General features: G+C 42.5%; 1 protein-coding gene across 4 annotated transcripts in view; it reads right to left on the bottom strand.

Annotated features, from left to right (window-relative positions):
- The window catches only part of IQGAP2 (IQ motif containing GTPase activating protein 2), a 329,635-nt gene that overhangs the window by 266,335 nt on the left and 44,068 nt on the right, over positions 1-19,232 (bottom strand). For all 4 annotated transcript variants that reach the window (XR_008661060.2, XM_055299013.2, XM_055299014.2 and 1 more), the window contains exon 2: positions 531-630. Coding sequence is in view for 3 of the 4 variants with exons in the window: in XM_055299013.2 (XP_055154988.1) it covers positions 531-630 (100 nt within the window). In the remaining variant the exon portion in view is untranslated. The remainder of the gene's footprint in view (positions 1-530; positions 631-19,232) is intronic.

Raw genomic sequence — 19,232 nt, 5'->3', positions numbered from 1 at the left:
GATTTACGTCATTGTTGCTCCTCTACATTCAAGCCAGTGAGATGAAGAATTTGAAACAATCTGCAGTTGGCCCAGTGATTTCCCGGGAGGCTCCGAGGAAGGGAAAGGAATAGTTGCCTTCCTCCCAGTGCCTCAACTTTGGCTGTGGCATCAACTTTTTCTCAACTCTGCCCAACCATTTGCAAGAAACAGATGCTTCTCCCATTACCCTGCTGCCAACAAGACTGCAAATGAGTTATTAGAACTACGTAGCATATGCACAGGCGTGTGATGTGCACCCAGCTGTGACTCAGGGGTGGAGTGGAGTGTGGAGGGGTCACCCCTAGCCCACTGGTCTCCTGGCATGGGAGTTTTGGCCAAATCTAAATCACTGAGTGCAGGCAAGAATCTCTCCCTGGCCACCTCCAACTATGACAACTATTTAGAATTGCTGGCCCATTTCAGAACTCTCTGGTCATCAAATCCCACGCCCTTATCACAAAGCTTATCTCCAAGAGATGGTGCACAAATAGACTAAGTCTGGATCTTACCTTTTGGCTTCCTCTAAGTGGCACAAATATTCGTAAGCAATGTTCTGCCGCCTCCTTTCATCCATCTCCTCTGCAGAGAGCCTTTCATCGTCCACAATAGCTAGAAATAGAGGATAACAACATGTGATTTACAAAGGCAGTCTTTATTAAACACCCGAGACAATCAATTAGAAAAAAATCATATGCAGCTGAACATTTAACATTCAGAGACAGGAGTATTGAAACACCAGGCAAAGAGAGAGATTTGGATTTTACAATATTATTTCTTTTCCTTTATTTTTATTTTTATTTTTATTTTTTTGAGACAGGAACTGGCAATGTCACCCAGGCTGGAGTGCAGTGGTGCCATCATGACTTACTGCAACCTCAGCTTCCTGGGCTTAGGCAATCTTCTCACCTCAGCCTCCCGAGTAGCTGGGACTACAGGCACACGCCACCACACTTGGCTAGTTTTTTTATTTTTACAGTATTATTTCTAACAAGTGAATCAAGGCCAGGTGCGGTGGCTCACGCCTGTAGTCACAGCACTTTGGGAGGCTGAAGTGGGTGGATCACAAGATCAGGAGATCAAGACCATCCTGGCTAACACGATGAAACCCCGTCTCTACTACAAAAAATTAGCCGGGTGTGGTGGCAGGCACCTGTAGTCCCAGCTACTTGGGAGGCTGAGGCAAGAGAATCAGGAGAATCACTTGAACCTGGGAGGTGGAGGTTGCAGTGAGCCAAGATTGCGCCACTGTACTTCAGCCTGGGTGATAGAGTTAGACTCAGTCTCAGAAAAAAAAAAAAAGCAGTGTGCAAAGGGGCAGGAGCTTCTACGAATGTCCTCATCCTTGTCCCATCCCCCTTCCTACCACTCCCAATTTTCCACTGTGGTTCCATTCCTTGAACATGGACACCTCACCCCACAGCACTGATACCAACGGGTGTCAACAAAGATTGACATCTGTCAAAAACATTTTCTTTTTCTTTAATAAACTCAGTCCAATCTAAACTTTAAAACTGAGCTCTCACATTTCAGAAAAATACAGAAGCTCTCAATCTTCCTCTGCAACTCCACTGCGAGAGTCCGGGTCTTAATGTCTCTCCCATAAACTCTCAGAACAGGTCAAGTCACTCAGCCACTACCCCTCTTCCACTCATTCTCCCCATGGCCAACAGAAGCATAGTCCTTATTACTCCCCCTCTCAAAACTTTTGATGGCTTCCCTATTTCCTACAGAACAAGGTCCTAGAGCACTTTGCATCTCCCCCCATCCAGGAAGCTCACACTTTAGCCAGATCTGCCAGGCAGCACCGTGTTCCAGGACCACACCACTCCCTCCAACGCTGAGTGCTTCTGCTCCACCCTTCTGTCTGCCTGGAAAGCCATTCTCCCACCTTCTGCAGGTGGTGGCTTTCACATCATCTCAGGCAAAATTCCACAGATCTCTGAATGTAAATCCATTGGCTCTCCTTGGCACTTTAGTTCACATTTTTATTACATCACTCATCAGAAAAGCCCCCCGACTGTAAATCAGTCTGTCTGTCTCTCCAAACTAGGGGATCCTTAGAGGAAGGTTTTGATCATCATCATGTCTCCCGCGAATTTGTCAGGGCTCCTTGCACATAGATAGCACTCTACGTGTTCAGAAAAACTACCTTCCAGTGAATCCTCACTAAGCGAGCTCATCATTACTGCATAATGAATAGACTTTAAAAATTATAATTTTTAGGCCAGGCACGGTGGCTCACGCCTGTAATCCCAGCACTTTGGGAGGTTGAGGCAGGCGGATTACTTGAGTCAGGAGTTTGAGACCAGCCTGGGCAACATGGTGAAACCCCATCTCTACTAAAAATACAAAAATTAGCCAGGCGTGGTGGTGCCCACCTGTAAGCCCAGCTACTCAGGAGGCTCAGGCAGGAGAATCGCTTCAACACAGGAGGTAGAGGTTGCAGTGAGCTGAGATAGCACCACTGCACTCAGCCTAGGTGACAGTATGAGACTCTGTCTCAAAAAAAAATTATATTTCTTTTCCTGTGTTTTCTTAAATGATACCTGCCACACTCACATACCATCACCTAATCCTCCATCTCTACTGTTCTGAACAGTTAATCCCCAAGATACCTCATGATTTCCAGTTTCTCTTTTTAATTTCAGCTTAAAGACTTTCCCATTTCTGACAGGATATTTTCATTTTACAGTACTTCAGAAACACTAAGGTCTGGATCCAAAATAAAACTCCTAGTGGGAGCCTATGTGCTCGTCACACTATCCCCAACTTGGAAGAGTGGGCACTGGGGTCACATTAAAAAGGCGGTGCTCTCCTCATCTTTCTTATGCTGCTGCACCCTTCCAGCCTCAACCAACCCCCCAGCAGGAGAAAGAAGCCCCAGCAGAACCTGGTCCCTCAGCCTCTGCCCACAACTGCCTCCACAAACCATGCAAGATTGCACCAGCCCAGGACAGCTGCTGAGGGGCTCCCAAACTCTGTTATCACCATGTCCAAATAAGAGATTTTACTTAATGTGTGAATTAAAATACACACCCACAAAGCTTCAAATTGCAATTGCAACATAGTGACCCCATCTAGTGGGATCCTACCTATCTTCCAGGCTTGACCCAGTGGGCCCTTTTCTTCCCAAAGTCTTCCTGATCGTCTCAGCTCAAAATGCCCTCCTATCCTGCTTTGGTTAACAGTAAACTCCTAGAAGACATATTTGTGTCCTCATGGTGCCCAGCACACCTCCCTGCACAGGCTGCATGCTCTGTAAAAATATATGACGAAAAAATAAAATATCTTGTTGGGAAAGGCTCCAAAAGGGCTCCAAAATATCTCTGTGGGGTAATTTTATTTATTTACACTCCATAAGAGTATGATCATTAATGGAGCAAAGATAGGACCATTCCGTGGACTTAACTAATGTTCAATTCGTAGGTTCTATGTGCCACACGTGAGTCAAAGCACCAGACACAGGGTAATAAGTATAAAAAATGTGTACCCTCATGGCACTTCCTTGTACATATCCATTCCTTGCCTTCTGACCTTCTGCCTGGCCCACTGACTTTCTAACTACACACACTTCCGGCCTCACCTTCCTTGAATGGGAGAGAAAACCTTTCATAATCTACTGTCAAATTGTAAATCTAGGAAGGTTAGGGAATTTGAGAAAATCTTAACAGCAAAAGCAGATCCTTCTGGGCCACAAAGACTGCCTGCAAATCTTTCTGCATTACTCAATATTTACTAAGTAGTGGCTTCTGATAAGAACCACTGGTTGGCCGGGAGCGGTGGCTCACGCTTGTAATCCCAGCACTTTGGGAGGCCGAGGCAGGTGGATCACGAGGTCAGGAGATCAAGACCAGGTTAAACCCCGTCTCTACTAAAAACACAAAAAATTAGCCAGGCGTGGTGGCGGGCGCCTGTAGTCCCAGCTACTCGGAGGGGCTGAGGCAGGAGAATGGCGTGAACCCAGGAGGCGGAGCTTGCAGTGAGCCGAGATTGCGCCACTGCACTCCAGCCTGGGCGACAGAGCGAGACTCCGTCTCAAAAAAAAAAAAAAAAAAGAACCACTGGCATGGATAATAACACTGTCATTTAAAGATCCATCATGGAGCTAATAAAATAATTCACTTAAGACGTGGCTTTACTGCCTATAAAGGACATTTCCACATGTTGCTATGTGGTTCTGTGGTTCTCATGATCACCCTGAGAGATAGGCATTATCTCTTTCCTATAAATGAGGAAACCAAAGTCGAGCAATCGAAAGGGACTGCCCATGGTTATTTACTGGGTCAATGGTAAAGCCAGGGCTGGAACTAAGGCCTGTCAACATTGCAGCCCTTATTCTTTGCCCAGTACCTCCTGCTGCTAAATCTAAGTGGGCCCAGGAAGGGACTTGTCACTGCCAAGCCCAAGAAGCAGGTCATTTAAGTGGCTTCAAAATTCTTTTCATTTTAAAGTAACTTGATTAACTACAACCTCCACAGTTCATCTTTACTTGCTGCCGTGAACCACAAAAAACATGAGGACATTGTGAAGAACACAGCTTTCTGATATATTAGCAACTCACAAAATACCACTTGCAGCATCAGATGACAGTTCAAAGCAATTGCATTCTATCAAAATTATACAATAAGGGTTATTCACAGATTCAAGGAGCAGAATGAAAGCAAGTTGTTAGAGAGCATTTTGAAATAGAAGTATAAATTAGAGATGAAAGCATCCTTTAGGAGTCTGTTTCCCAAAGAATATGTACAAAATCCAATGTAAAAATAGCCCAATAGCCCAAAATCTACCTAATTCAATAGGAGTTGACATGGTCACTGTTTAATTTTCCCTATTCTCTACCTGCTACCTTCACACAGAGACACCAAGGCCACCATACACTTTGTATTAAAATTCACTTATTTGTTCAACAAATATTTGAGTGGTTGCTTGGTGCCAGTTTATTATGGAGATGGAACACAAAGTGATGAATATGGCTCAAAAGGCCTCTCAAAGTTTTTATTAGACAATTGAAAGTTTGGCATAATTATGAAATGCTTAGATTTGAGGGATATATTGAAGGGAGGGTTGGCAAGAGGCCCCAAAACCAGGGCTTGGAATCTGTTCTGTAATAGGGTATTATTTAGGGTGTTTCTCTTTAAGGAAAAGCAGAAAACCAAGAATTATCAATTCATAGAAATATGTCCGGCTGGGGTAGCTCCCACCACTTTGAGAGGCCAAGGCGAGTGAATCCCTTGAGTTCAGGAGTTTGAGACTAGCATGGGCAACATGGTGAAGCCCCGTCTCTACAAAAAATTGGCTGAGTGTGGTGGTGAAAGCCTATAGTCCCAGCTACTCAGAAGGCTGAGGCAGGATTACTTGAGCCCATGAAGTGGAGGCTGCAGCAAACTGTGATCGCGCCACTGTATTCCAGCCTGGGTGACAAAGCAAGACCCTGTCTCAAAAAAGAAAGAAAGAAAAAAATATGCCCACAATTTAGCATTTATTTTGTATTTTTAAAAATTTAACCTTTATTTATTTTCAGTAGAGACAAGGTCTCACTATGTTACCCATGCTGGCCTTGAACTTACCCCTGAGCTCAAACAGTCCTCCAGCTTATGCCTCCCAAAGTGCTGGGATTACAGGGGTGAGCCATGGTGCCCAGCCTTAGCATTATAAATATACATTGTTATTCTATGTGGTTCAAAATTTCTACAAGGAATCCTAAGTATACTTGAATATATAATTCATTTCAATTGTTCATTGAACCATCTTCTAAGAGTTGGGAACTGCTTTTGTCTGGAAGAAAATACCTAAAAGGATATCTGCCCCCTCTCACAACTTAAAGAATAGTTATCAGAGATGGCATTTATACATCAAAGAACACACTAGAAGGAAGGGAACTGATTCCAAGACACTAAAACTGGGGTGGGAATGGGAGAGTGGAATATAAAGATGAGAGAACCTAAAGTCCAAGATTTCAAGTAAGCTGATACCCTCTGTAAATTTGACCCGTGGTACATTCCTGCTTCATACCAGCTTCCAAAAGTATTTCACAACTGCCTAATCTTAAGCTTTAAAGGACCACATAATCAAACTTCCTTAAACTGAATTTTCTTTTGAAACATAGGCAAACCCTAGGCCAAAGTTGTTAGTAAACCAATATGTATTCACAGGCACTCTAAAGAATCTGAAACGATGAGAGAGACTGCCACTCCCATGTTAAAAGCACAGCTTCATCAAGACACTAAAATTATGAGACACTGAGCACAGGCCCTTGAGTCTCATCCATTTCTATATCCCTACCAAGGGCAAAGGAAATAATAGGTGCTCAGTAAAGGCTGCTGAATGGTGTGCTCAACTTTGTGCTTCAAGGCAGAGATGCTGTGTCCTCACAAGTTTAGTCCTACGAAGTTTGCTGCTCTCATAATAGTCACACAAGATACTAAGGGCAGGAGAACTTTATGGAAAGCCTGACTTCCACATCATCCCTGGAACTGTTCCCCCATGACATATTTCTAAGAACCTTCCAAAGTTATAAATCAACACACAACTTCAGAGGATATTCGGGTTAGACAAGGCTGTAAGCGACTATGGCCACCTACCATAATAACACGAAGCCCCAAACCTTCAAGTTTGGCATTAGAACAATTTCCCAGGTGGAGAAGTGAGGGTAACTAACAGTGACAAGACCAGTTTACCAACAAGAGTTAGAGTTCCTGATTGGCTGCCAATACCCTCTTTGTTGCAGTGAGGTCACTAGGGCCTGGAATAGTTAAGAAGCTTGTCATAATTATGCAGGAAAATGGAGAGATAGTTTAGGCTTTACGAAAATAATTTATCCTTTTCTGCAAATAGGCTTTCAATGTACATGGCATCAGGATCTACACATGAAAGAGGGTTTCTGAATCCCACTTTCATACAAAGGTCCCCAAACTTTTTTCATACTTATAAACATCTACTTAACACTTGTTGGTTTTGTTTGTTTTGTTTTTTGTTTTTTTTTTTTTTTGAGACAGAGCCTTGCTCTTGTTGCCCAGGCTGGAGTGCCGTAGCATGATCTTGGCTCACTGCAACCTCTGCCTCCTGGGTTTAAGCGACTCTCATGACTCAGCCTCTCAAGTAGCTGGGACTACAGGCACACGCCACCATGCCAGGCTAAATTTTTTTGTATTTTTAGTAGAGACGGGGTTTCACCAAGTTGGCCAGGCAGGTCTCGAACTCCTGACCTCCTGAGGGAGGCCCACCTCAGCCTCCCAAAGTGCTGGGATTACAGGTGTGAGCCACTGCACCAGACTGTTCATTTGTTTTTAAACCAAGCCTGGGTCTCCAAACCCAGGACGTCTTTCCAGAATAGATGAATTATTTATAAATTTCACACAAGAGAAAAATTCATTTTGTCCGCTGTGTAAATCTGAATAAGAATATCTAATTTCTTTTATCATTATCTAGAAACCCAAAGCAGCCCATGGAGATGTTAAGGCCCATATACAGAGGGCTGGCCTGCAGACTGGGTTTGTGGGTGGGGTATATCTAGAACTCTGCTTAATTTGGAAGAATTATAGGCAATGATTCCCAGATTTGGGATTTCTTGGACAATTACAATTTCAAGACACAGTTTGGAAACCAAACCTCTTACTTATTACCAAGTAGGCACAGAGAAAATTCCATTTGCCCACTGCCTGCTCCTATACACTCTGTCCTCCCATCCTCATACAGATCTCAGTAAGACAGAATGAAGTGTCAAATTTCCAAGGCCAATTTTAAACATTTAACTCCAACAACAGAAGGTAATTTAAAAATCTTTAGTTTGGATAAGGTTCTACTATATTTAGAAGAAGGGAAAGAAACTCAACTCCCTATGACTTGGTATGAACCTTTTATGCTTGAACTGTTGGTCAGGGCAAAATGTCTCAAGTTATTTAGAACCAATCCTAAAGTAATTCTCCCTATTCTCTATAGATAATGAATAGTTTAAAGACCCAGATATTTACATAAACTTTAATACCCCATAGGAATAATAATATTTTACAACTGTTAAGCAGAATTAGCAGGTCTTATAACAACAGTCCTCTGGGCTGTTCCCAAGGAGTAGCAAGTCACTGCTAACACCCTGTCCCTATCCTCACAAAAACCACCCCAAATAGTAAAATAGCCGAGGATATTCCTACAAAGTTGGAGGCTTTAGAAGACAAGAGAACAGTGAGCCTTGGCCTAATTTTCCCTTGACTATTAGGAAAAATGAAAAAAATAGATCACACATGATTCAATGGTATATGCAAGAAAACAAAACAATCTCTCGGTTACAAGTGGGTTTTTTCTGTATATTATACAGCACATTACTTATTCCTCTAATCAACGTAAGCTCTTTATGATGTGTTAATAAAAAAACACAGACAGAAAGGATTAATACTTAACGTGCACTTACTACATCACATATTTTGCATATATTACTTCTTAGTCCCTGCATTCCTCTTTAAGATAGGAATTGAAGGCCGGGTACGGTGGCTCATGCCTATAATCCCCGCATTTTGGAAGGCCGAGGTGGGTGGATCACGAGGTCAGGAGTTCAAGACCAGCCTGACCAATGTGGTGAAACCCCGTTTCTACTAAAAATATAAAAGCTATCTAGGCATGGTGGCGCAAGCCTGTAATCCCAGCTACTCAGGAGGCTGAGGCAGGAGAATTGCTTAAATGGGACCTGGGAGGTGGAGGTTGCAGTGAACCCAGATTGCGCCACTGCACTCCAGCCTGGGCTACAGAGCGAGACTCCATCTCAAAAAAAAAAAAAAAGATAGGAATTGATTGGAAAATACATTTTTCTAATGGGAAACAAACTCAGAGAGGTTAGGTAATTTAGTCTTTGGTAATTCTAAGATCATAAAAACAGGTAAATGGCAGAATTGGGATTCAAAACAACTGGTTCCAAAGTTTATGATCTTTCTACTAAACTGAAGTGCCACTGTCTCCCTGCATGTAAATGCTTGATGACATCAGCAGCCATTAGGCTTTTCTGAGGGTGTCGCTTTTCTGAGAGTGTCGCTATTATTATAGATACCTTGTTAATCAGCAGATAGATTGTTTGAATGTATAAAAAGTAAAATTATAGGCTTTTTTCTCAGAGATCCAAAAATCTCAAATATAGTCCAGCAAAAGAAAAAAAAATTAATATTCAATATTGACAAATTAGACCACATGAGGAATGCCAGGGTTGTAATAAGATCAAAAGAAAAATCAAGGACTGTCCCCCTTCCTGGGGGGAGGGTGGAGGGATAGCATTAGGAGATATACCTAATGTAAATAATGAGTTAATGGGTGCAGCATACCAACATGGCACATGTATACATATGTAACAAACCTGCAGGTTGTGCACATGTACCCTAGAACTTAAAGTATAATAAAAACAAACAAACAAACAAAAAAACAAAACAAAACAAAACAAGGGCTGGGCATGGCGGCTTACGCCTATAATCCCAGCACTCGGGTGGATCACCTGAGGTCAGATTTGTTCTTTTTTTTTTTTTAATTCTTATACATTTTCCAAATATTCTATACCACTTACCTGTATTACTTTACTATATCTATATCAGAAATAACAATAGATTTTTTTTTCTTTTTTTTAAGACAGTCTCACTCTGTTGCCCAGGCTGGAATGCAGTGGCATGATCTCAGCTCACTGCAACCTCCACCTCCCGAGTTCAAGTGATTCTCATGCCTCAGCCTCCCAAATAGCTGGGATTACAGGCACACATCACCATGCCCATCTAATTATTTTGTATTTTTAGTAGAGACGGGGTTTCGTTGTGTTGGTCAGGCTGGTTTTGAACTCCTGGCCACAAGTGATCTGCCTGCCTTGGCCTCCCAAAGTGCTGAGATTACAGGCATGAGCCACTGTGTCCAGCCTAAATTTGTTTTAATGTTCAGTTACAGAAAAAAAAAAAAAAATGAGGAATAAGCATTAATACCAGGTTCACTGCAAAGGATGACTTTCATGCATCTAACTGATCTATCTGAACTTCTAGAAAAGGATCATGGTCATTCATAATGTACAATGAATATTTAGTCAGTTTTACCATATTTTTAAAAATCACAGAAGTTCAAAGGCAGCAGAGAGGAAGTGATCAGAGGATGACTAATGCCATGATATCTTATTAGAAGGCCCAACGGCCTAAAGAGATAGCTTGGGTGTGACAGGCTAATGGGAGAAAACAGGTAGGGTAAGAGGTGAGTGAAAGAGAATGAATGGAAGGGAACCTAACCTGGACAGTGACGAGAAGGCTGCAGCAAGCCTGTGTGACGTGAAATCCAAATTAGAAGAAGAAAGAAAAACATGGTGATGCTTTGCATGGGCAGGACTGGCAATAGAAGGAACAAGAGGAAGAGGAGCACGATACGGGGGAAGAAAAAGGAAGTCAACAAGTAGCAGCCAGCTCACTTTGTGACTTCAGATGGTGGAGGTGGAAACAAGACATGGCTTGGCACCAGAAAGTCACCCCAATATGCCAATTTACATAAAGACAAGCTTGTACAATTAAGGGGACAAAACATAAAGGCATCTCACTGTTCCAGGGATACACTAAAGAGCTGACTTTAAGTCAAAACTTATATTTGTTGGAAGAGAAGTTTAATATAACAGACACAATTAGAAAACTATGATGTTGAATAGACGGGTGCTATTAATGCAAGCATATGCTGTTTGTTAGTGAGTGTGAATTACACATGATTCAGGACAATTTAAAAAATATTGCCAAAAACTCAGCTCTCAAGTGGATCATACTATTCAAATGGGATATGTTGACAATACAGTCATGGATCAAGAATATATTTCACTGTGATTAGATTCTGGACTAAAGCCACCTAGGCTAGTTCTCATCAGCAAGAAGTTTCTCTGGTTTAAGTAGGACATGAAAATCAGCTCGGGTCCACACATTTAGGGTTTGTAAGGAGACCAGACTCATGAGAAGTCATAAAACACTGCATATGGTGCCAACAGCAAGCAGCAAGACTTGAACCAAACATGCTGAGCTCTTCAGTTTCATAGAAGAAGTATATATTTATAAAGTGCTACCACATAAATTCTCTCATATGACTAAAACAGCTCTCATCAGATAGATGGGACAAATATTACTACCTCCACTTAACTAACATTCAAATGGGTTAAGTGCTTTACTCAAGGTCCTAGAGCTAATAGATTGCTCTATAGAGTTGGTGTGTATTTAAAACTATTCTTGGTTTTTGTTTAGTTTTCACTGACCTTTATGTTTTGGAGGTACCCTATTATATTAGTGCAAACATTTTTATTATTTTAGGTCAACAGCACAGGAAGCAGTAGGAGGAAGTGGAATGGCTGATGTGGGAAGGGAGTCGGGTTGGCAAGAGTGGGTGAGGCTCACATCGAGTTTGCAGGCTGAAGATAATGTATACAACCCATGATTGTGTAAACTACTTGGAAAGTGTATAAAATACACAGAGAACAGCTCTCTCATGGGAAAGAATTTACCCCACTAGGGCAACAAAGCTGCAAACATTTTGGTTTTGGCTTGTTGTATGCTTTTTGTTCTAACACGCAGTACCACTGCTCTCAGAAAGTAAATGGTCCCAAGTTTAGAAAAGGATGTTCTTATAAACATACAACAGACATGAAGGTTTTCAGATATTACGATTTAGCCCAGAGCTGAAAGAACTATACAAGAGCCAGAACGGCAACTACCTTAAATATAATTCATGCTGTACAGCTTCAGATTTAAATAACTGATCTCCTCCAGGCATTTAATTCTTGGCTGGGAACTGGACCATGGTACTGTATGTAAATTCCCTCATGCCACATGTCAGCTGCAGACCAGAGGAGATAGCCAAATCTTCTCTGTGTATCAGCCACTAAATACAATTTCAGAATTAAGTCATGAGAGCCCTGCCAGCATTTGTGCAGCAGAAGTGTCTACAATTATGAAGCTAGGCAGGGATGGAAAATTATTCTTACTAATGGTCTACTAGGTGCAAAGTGCTGGCAGAGAATTATGGAGATGCAGAATCCTAAAATGCATTCCAACTGCCTTATAATTAAAACCAATAAATACAACAACAGAATGTGTTTCTTTTGATACATGGCAAAGTCTCTAACTAATGTTTAAATAGTTGCAGAGCACTTCATGGGTAGAGAAAAGGGATAGGGTGGAAGAAGGACTTTGTACCCCAGTTTACAATCTTACAGAAGACACATTTAACAGTTGGAGAAAAGTTGTAACGTTCCTTTGGAAAAAAGTACCAACTAATTAAAGTAGAAAGAATAGAAAAGCTGAGGGAGGGAAAAGAGGTTGTTCAATAATGGGATTAATCAGAGCCAGTTTTCTAGATGAAGAGAGTTTGAAGTCAGGTTTGAAGGAGGGGAGAAAAAGGAAGTTAGGTGCAAAACACAACTGGAGAAGTGAAGACAAGAATAGAGAAATCATACACACACATCAAGGCACATTTCTGTCCCAATCCTCAGCCTTCAAAGTCTCTGTTTTATGGACACAGCTAAGACGGCCATTCCCCTCCACCCTTCCAAGTCTTTGAGCTTCTCAAGAATAGGTGAAGAGAGACCCCCAGGTCATCTTACAGCTGTTTCTAAAACGGGTAGATGAGAGGAGTACGGTTGTGAGATGACAGTGAGAAGATCAGGTAACAGCTCAAAATCAAGAAGCTGGGCAGATGTTCATTCTACTGATAACAGTTCTTTCAAGGTGGCTAACCTGGAACACCTAATAATACACATACCTGCAAGAGAATCATGTACAGTTCACTGGGCATCAATTGTTAAGTCACTGATGATATTATAATAATTACTATCAATTTAAACACTCAAACCAAGCTCATTTTGCCAGTTGACCAGTATTCATAGTCCGCGTGGATCTGCTTTTCCTTGCAACATGTTTAGAGCTGCACCCATGGGAATGGGGGTGGAGATTAAAGATAATGGCTCTCGTCTGTCCTTCAAAATCCTTGCTTCCCCATTTCCTCTCCTAGTGCTCCGCCCACTACCATCCTGATGCTTCCATTTATGGAGAGCCTTGAGCAACACACCAGATGGGTTTCTTGTCCTTGGAGGTAAAGTCCTCTGGAGTAGTCTTCACGTACTCCAGATCTTCAGCTACTCCAGACCCCAAGCCAGCCTTCCTTTCATCTTGATATCAGGTCTGGAGGAGTTAGAGTTATCTAAGGGGAGACAAAGGGCAGAGAGAAGAGATCCAGCAATAAAAGAAGGCTGTGAATTCCAGCATGTAGAGACCTTGCTACATGAATAAGTAAGGATAGAGGGCTAGGAGAGGCACTAATAGAAGCAGCAGGTGAGGCTTCATCTCCTTATCCACCCTTCCACAGCCACAGACAAAGCCAGCACCAGCTCCTCTTCATTGCACAACATTTAACCCATAACAATCCTATGACACTGGTATTATTCCCACTTTACAGAGTGGAAACAGAGGCTTGAGACAGCCCAACCATTTGTCCAGGATCACAGATGACACATGGCGAGCACAGCCGTGCAGCAATCTGACTCTTATCAGTCATGCTACCCTTAGGAGATGCAAACCAGCCTTTCTGACTCTCTCTGGACCTCCACATACCCCCAGGTTTCCCAAATTGTGCAGCAATAAACTTTTTCAAGAAAACACTATATGCAGAAGAGAGGAAACACATGGAATGAAAGAGGGGTGACAAGGAATATTTGGGGGCACAGCTCAAAGCCCAATTAGCATAAAGTATGTCTGTCTCACCCTTTTAAAAATATCATCCATTTTTCATTTTAATCCACAATTTATCTGTGTTTCAGTATTTAAAATAGAAGGAGTTCCCACCTCCAAACTTAGGAAAATTGGCCTTTTTGAGAAGATGTGCTATGTGTACCCCATGGGCTGCATAGGTCTGCATGCCAGCAGCTCCTGGTTTAACAGCACAGAGGCCTCAGGCCACATAAGCAACTTCATGTTTAACCAACCGGGCACCCACCCCAGCTTAGCTCACACTTGGTCAAACATGTGCAGGCAGCTTAGGGAACCCAGCTGGGCGGCATCATTCCTGGGAAGAAGCATCTTATTCAAGACACTCGACCCACTGATTCTGGCAGCTCTCGATGGGCCTGGCTATGCCTTATGTTTTTTGTTTGTTTGTTTGTTTTTGCAGTTACAAGATTTAATAGAGTGAAAACAGAGCGGCCGGGAGCGGTGGCTCACGCTTGTAATCCCAGCACTTTGAAGGCCGAGGCAGGTGGATCACGAGGTCAGGAGATCGAGACCACGGTGAAACCCCGTCTCTACTTAAAAATACAAAAAATTAGCCGGGCGTGGTGGCGGGCGCCTGTAGTCCCAGCTACTCGGAGAGGCTGAGGCAGGAGAATGGCGTGCACCCGGGAGGCGGAGCTTGCAGTGAGCTGAGATTGCACCACTGCACTCCAGCCTGGGCAACAGAGCGAGACTCCGTCTCAAGAAAAAAAAAAGAAAAAAAAAAAAAAGAAAACAGAGCTCCCATAAAATGGGAGGGGACCCGAAGGGGGTTGCCATTGCCGGCTCAAATGCCGGGGTTTATATCCCGATCATTGTCCCTCTCCCTGTGCTCTCAGGCAGTAGATGATTGGCTATTTCTTTACCTCCTGTTTTTGCCTAATTGGCATTTTAGTAAGCTTTCTTTACTACCTGATTTGTCGAGTGTGAGCTAAGTTGCAAGCCTCGTGTTTAAAGGTGGATGCGGTCACCTTCCCAGCTAGGCTTAGGGATTCTTAGTCGGCCTAGGAAATCCAGCTAGTCCTGTCTCTCAGACCCTGCTCTCAACAGGAAAACTCAAGTGCTGTTGGGGAGGTTGGCCGACGACTGCTCTTAACTGCTTCCTGCTGAATTAGGCTATGCCCCATGTTACTACTAATCTCTGTGATCCACAGAACCTTCTGGAAACTGCTCGCAAAATAGACACGACCTTCTTAATGCACTGGTGCCCCTGGCACCCACTGAAACTTGTGCTCACAAAGTAAGGAAGCACGTCAAGAGGAAAAACACAGGCCAGAGAGGAACCAGAACTTTCTCATTCCATCTGTTTTTTCCCCACATCTTTTTTAAGGGATGAGCTACTTTTATGCTGGATATGCAAAGTCTGTTCATACAAGTTTTACAATACACTTGGAGGGTAGGATCATTCTAATTTGATAGATGAAACTGAGCCAACCCATTCTTTACACACTGTAGTACATAAACCAAAAAGCCATTTGGTTCTAAATGAATTTTTGTTATGAGCTTACTACCTATGACTTGCCTTTCTCCTTAAAAGTAGAGTGCAAAGGATGGGGTTGGGAGTGTTAGATCAAGGAGAAGTTAGATGAAACACAGAAGGAGGGTTCTAGAAACACAGAAGGAGGGCTTTGCTGGTAAACATTGATTAACCAGCATCTGATTAATCAGAAGATTTCCCAAATCTTCCCTCATCAAAATATTTTACTCATTCCTCTTTAAAAAGACTAAGGCAACAACTTAACAATACTGGATATATGACTGTTGGTTAATAAATTCCTCCAATAATTTTACATATTAAAAAATGCATTAAAAAAACAAACAACAAGGCCGGGCGCGGTGGCTCATGCTTGTAATCCCAGCACTTTGGGAGGCCGAGGCGGGCGGATCACGAGGTCAGGAGATCGAGACCACGGTGAAACCCCGTCTCTACCAAAAATACAAAAAATTAGCCGGGCGTGGTGGCGGGCGCCTGTAGTCCCAGCTACTGGGAGAGGCTGAGGCAGGAGAATGGCGTGAACCCGGGAGGCGGAGCTTGCAGTGAGCCGAGATCGCGCCACTGCACTCCAGCCTGGGTGACAGAGCAAGACTCCGTCTCAAAAAAAAAAAAAAAAACAAAAAAAAACAAACAACAAGTGGTGGTGCAGGTGTGGAAAAAAATGAAATGCGCGTGTATTGCTGGTAGGGATATAAACTGGTGCCGCTCCTATGGAAAGCAGTACAGCAATTCTGCAAAAAGTTAGACATAATATTACCATATGATCCAACAATCCCACTTCTGGTTGTACACCCAAAATAAGCGAAAGCTGGGACTCCAGCAGATATTTGTACCTAAGTTCATAGCAGCACTATTCACAATAGCCAAAAGGAAGAAGCAACTCAAGAGTCCACGAACAGACAAGCAGATAAGCAAAATGTGGTATATACATACAAGGCAATATTATTCATCCTTAAAAAGGAAGGAAATACTGACACATGCTACAGTGTGGATAAACCTTGAGGACATTATTCTAAGTGAAATTAGCCAGTCACAAAAAGAAACACTGTATGAGTCCACCTATACGAGGTACCAAGAGTAGTCAAATTCATAGAGACAGAAAGTAGAATAGAGGTTGCCAGGGGTTGTTGGGGAGGAGAGAACGGGGTGTTCATGTTGGCTGCACAACAGTCTGAAGGTACTTAATGCCACAGAGACGTACACTTAAAAATGGTTGAAATGGGCCAGGCATGGCGGCTCACATCTGTAATCCCAGCACTTTGAGAGGCTGAGGCAGCAGATTACAAGGTCAGGAGTTCGAGACCAGCCTGGCCAACATGGTGAAACCCCGTCTCTACTAAAAGTACAAAAAGTAGCCAGGCACAGTGGCAGGCACCTGTAATCCCAGCTACTCGGGAGGCTGAGGCAGAAGAATCACTTGAACCCAGGAGGCGAAGTTTGCAGGGAGCCGAGACCACACCATTGCACTCCAGCCTGGGCAACAAGAGCGAAACTCCATCTCAAAAAAAAAAAAAAAAAAAAAAAAGGTTAAAACAGCCAATTTTTGCCACAATTTAAAAATGTTTGTATAGCATGTTCTATATGCCAGGTGCTATTCTCAATTCTTTGCAAATATTAACTCATTTAATCTTCACAACAGCCCTATGAGGCAGGTTTTATTATTATTGTCAACTTCACTATTATCCTTGTCCAGAGTCACTCAGCTAGCAAGTGGCCAGAGCAGACACACAAATGCTGGCATCCACCTCCATCACCTTGCCCTAACCACTCTGCCCTGCTGCTTCTCAGTGAGTGAGACAGCCCAGCCTGTGGGATTGGCCAATCGTTTCACGTAGAAACAGGGTAACAGATGCTATTGCTCACACGCCACTGGAAGAGTCCTAAAGACACCAGGCCACCCACCCCTCGCCATGATGTACTGAGGAATATTCAAAGGGCTCACCACATAGAGACAGATCTTGTATCAAATTTAGCCTCTTTAACCAATTTCACAGAACCAAAGAGTTTCAAATTAGAAATGGTATCTCTCTGGTCTAATTCTCTTTAAGACAGAGCTACTGCTAAACTACCCCAGAGAAGATACAATTTTGCTTTCTTATCTTTTATATATTTACATTTTCTTTTATTTCCAAAAAGTACTTAAGCCTATAGTCTATGAAAGAACCCAATCCCAGGAGGCCATGGGATGAAGGTTCTAGATTTGGCAGGAACCACCTTGAGCAAGTCATTTATCTTTTCTGGATTTTACTTCTTCGACTGCCAAGATAATTTTAAATCTTAAACAGTATTAGTGGCTTAAGATTAGGTTAACGTGTAGGGAAATACTTTCAAAAATTTAAAATGCTGCTTTCATAATTCCAAGCACTTGGAAAGTTGTTAAAAAAAATAACAATTTTGGCCGGGCACAGTGGCTCACGCCTGTAATCTCGGCAATTTGGGAGGCCAAGGCAGGCAGATCACCTAAGGTTGGGAGTTCGAGACCAGCCTGGCCAACGTGGTGAAACCCCATCTCTACTAAAAATACAAAAATTAGCCAGGTGTGGTGGCAGGCACCTGTAATCCCAGCTACTTGGGAGGCTGAGGCAGGAGATTTGCTTGAATCCAGGAGGCAGAGGTTGCAGTGAGCTGAGATTGTGCCACTGCACTCCAGCCTGGATGACAAGAGTGAAATTCCATCTCAAAAAACAAAACAAAACAAACAAAAAAACACTTGTATTTACTGATATAAGCATCTATTTTCTCTATTATTTTAATTTTCTTTATTTTAAATAGAGACAGGGTCTCACTATGTTGCCCAGGCTGGTCCTGAATGCCTGAGCTCATGTGATCTTCCTGCCTTGGCCTCCCAGTGTGGTGGGATTACAGGCATAAGCCACCACACCCAGCCTATTGATTTTCTAACTCCATAATTCTTTCTACTATTGTAAGGAAGAGCCTTCTCTCCCATTTATTTCTACTACACTTTACAATACACTTGGAGGGTGGGATCATTCTAATTTGGTAGATGAAACTGAGCCAACCCATTCTTTACACACAAGTTTAGACTTGTGAATTCTATATTCAATCCCCTCCTGTAGTCAAATTATAAGCAAAAAATATACCAACGTGGCTATGAAATAGAAAAAAGTGTCAAGAACTAAAACTTTATATAAGTATCTCATGAAACTAGTTTAGAGTTTGCCCAATAAATGTGCTAAAACTTCACCCATAAAGTCTATAGCTGAACACTTGCTCTTTGACAAAACCCTGGATATGTTTCAGACATGAAATGTCATGTCCCATAGCAGCTGCCATTGTTAATTTACTAGCCTCTGTGCTAGTGTCCTGACATGTAAGTACTGATCTTTCCAACAACCCTGGCTAGAGAGATGGCTTTATTTTCAGAGGAAGAAAACAGCTCAGAGAGCTGGAAACCTGCCCAAGGATTGGGTGCCAAGCAGGCCAGAACCAGGGGTCAGATTCTAAAACTCATACTCTTTTCATATGCCATTCTGTCCTCTCACATTTTTAATTTAAAAAAAAAAAAATTTTGGTGTTTTTAGAGATGAGGTCTCACTATGTTGGCCAGGCTGAACTTGAATTCCTAGGCTCAAAAGATCTTCCCGTCTCATCCTCCCAAGTAGCTGGGACTATGGATGCATGCCATCCTCTCATATACATAAAATGAGACATAGGTGAATTTTGGTTTGTAAATCCACCATAACTTTTGCTTCCATCCATTTCACACACCAGAGAACTGTTATATTGAAATGAGGTTCTATAATGAGCAGATGATTTAAAACTCTGGAGACTATTTGTATATATTTTCCCACTATAAATCCTGACACGTCACTCTCTGTAGGGCAATAAGCGTTCTCACTGTCCAGCCCCTTCCTGAACCAATTTTCAACTACGACATGGTGTATTTAAGCTTCTATTGCATGTCCCTTTAGATCCAAGCAGATTACGTGTGGTCTTTATTCCGGTATCATATTATTAAGTGA

Source organism: Symphalangus syndactylus, chromosome 11 (genome assembly GCF_028878055.3).
Source record: "Symphalangus syndactylus isolate Jambi chromosome 11, NHGRI_mSymSyn1-v2.1_pri, whole genome shotgun sequence".
Lineage (NCBI taxonomy): Eukaryota > Metazoa > Chordata > Mammalia > Primates > Hylobatidae > Symphalangus > Symphalangus syndactylus.
The sequence above is the reverse complement of the archived record's forward strand: the minus strand, read 5'-3'. Positions and strand labels throughout refer to the sequence as shown.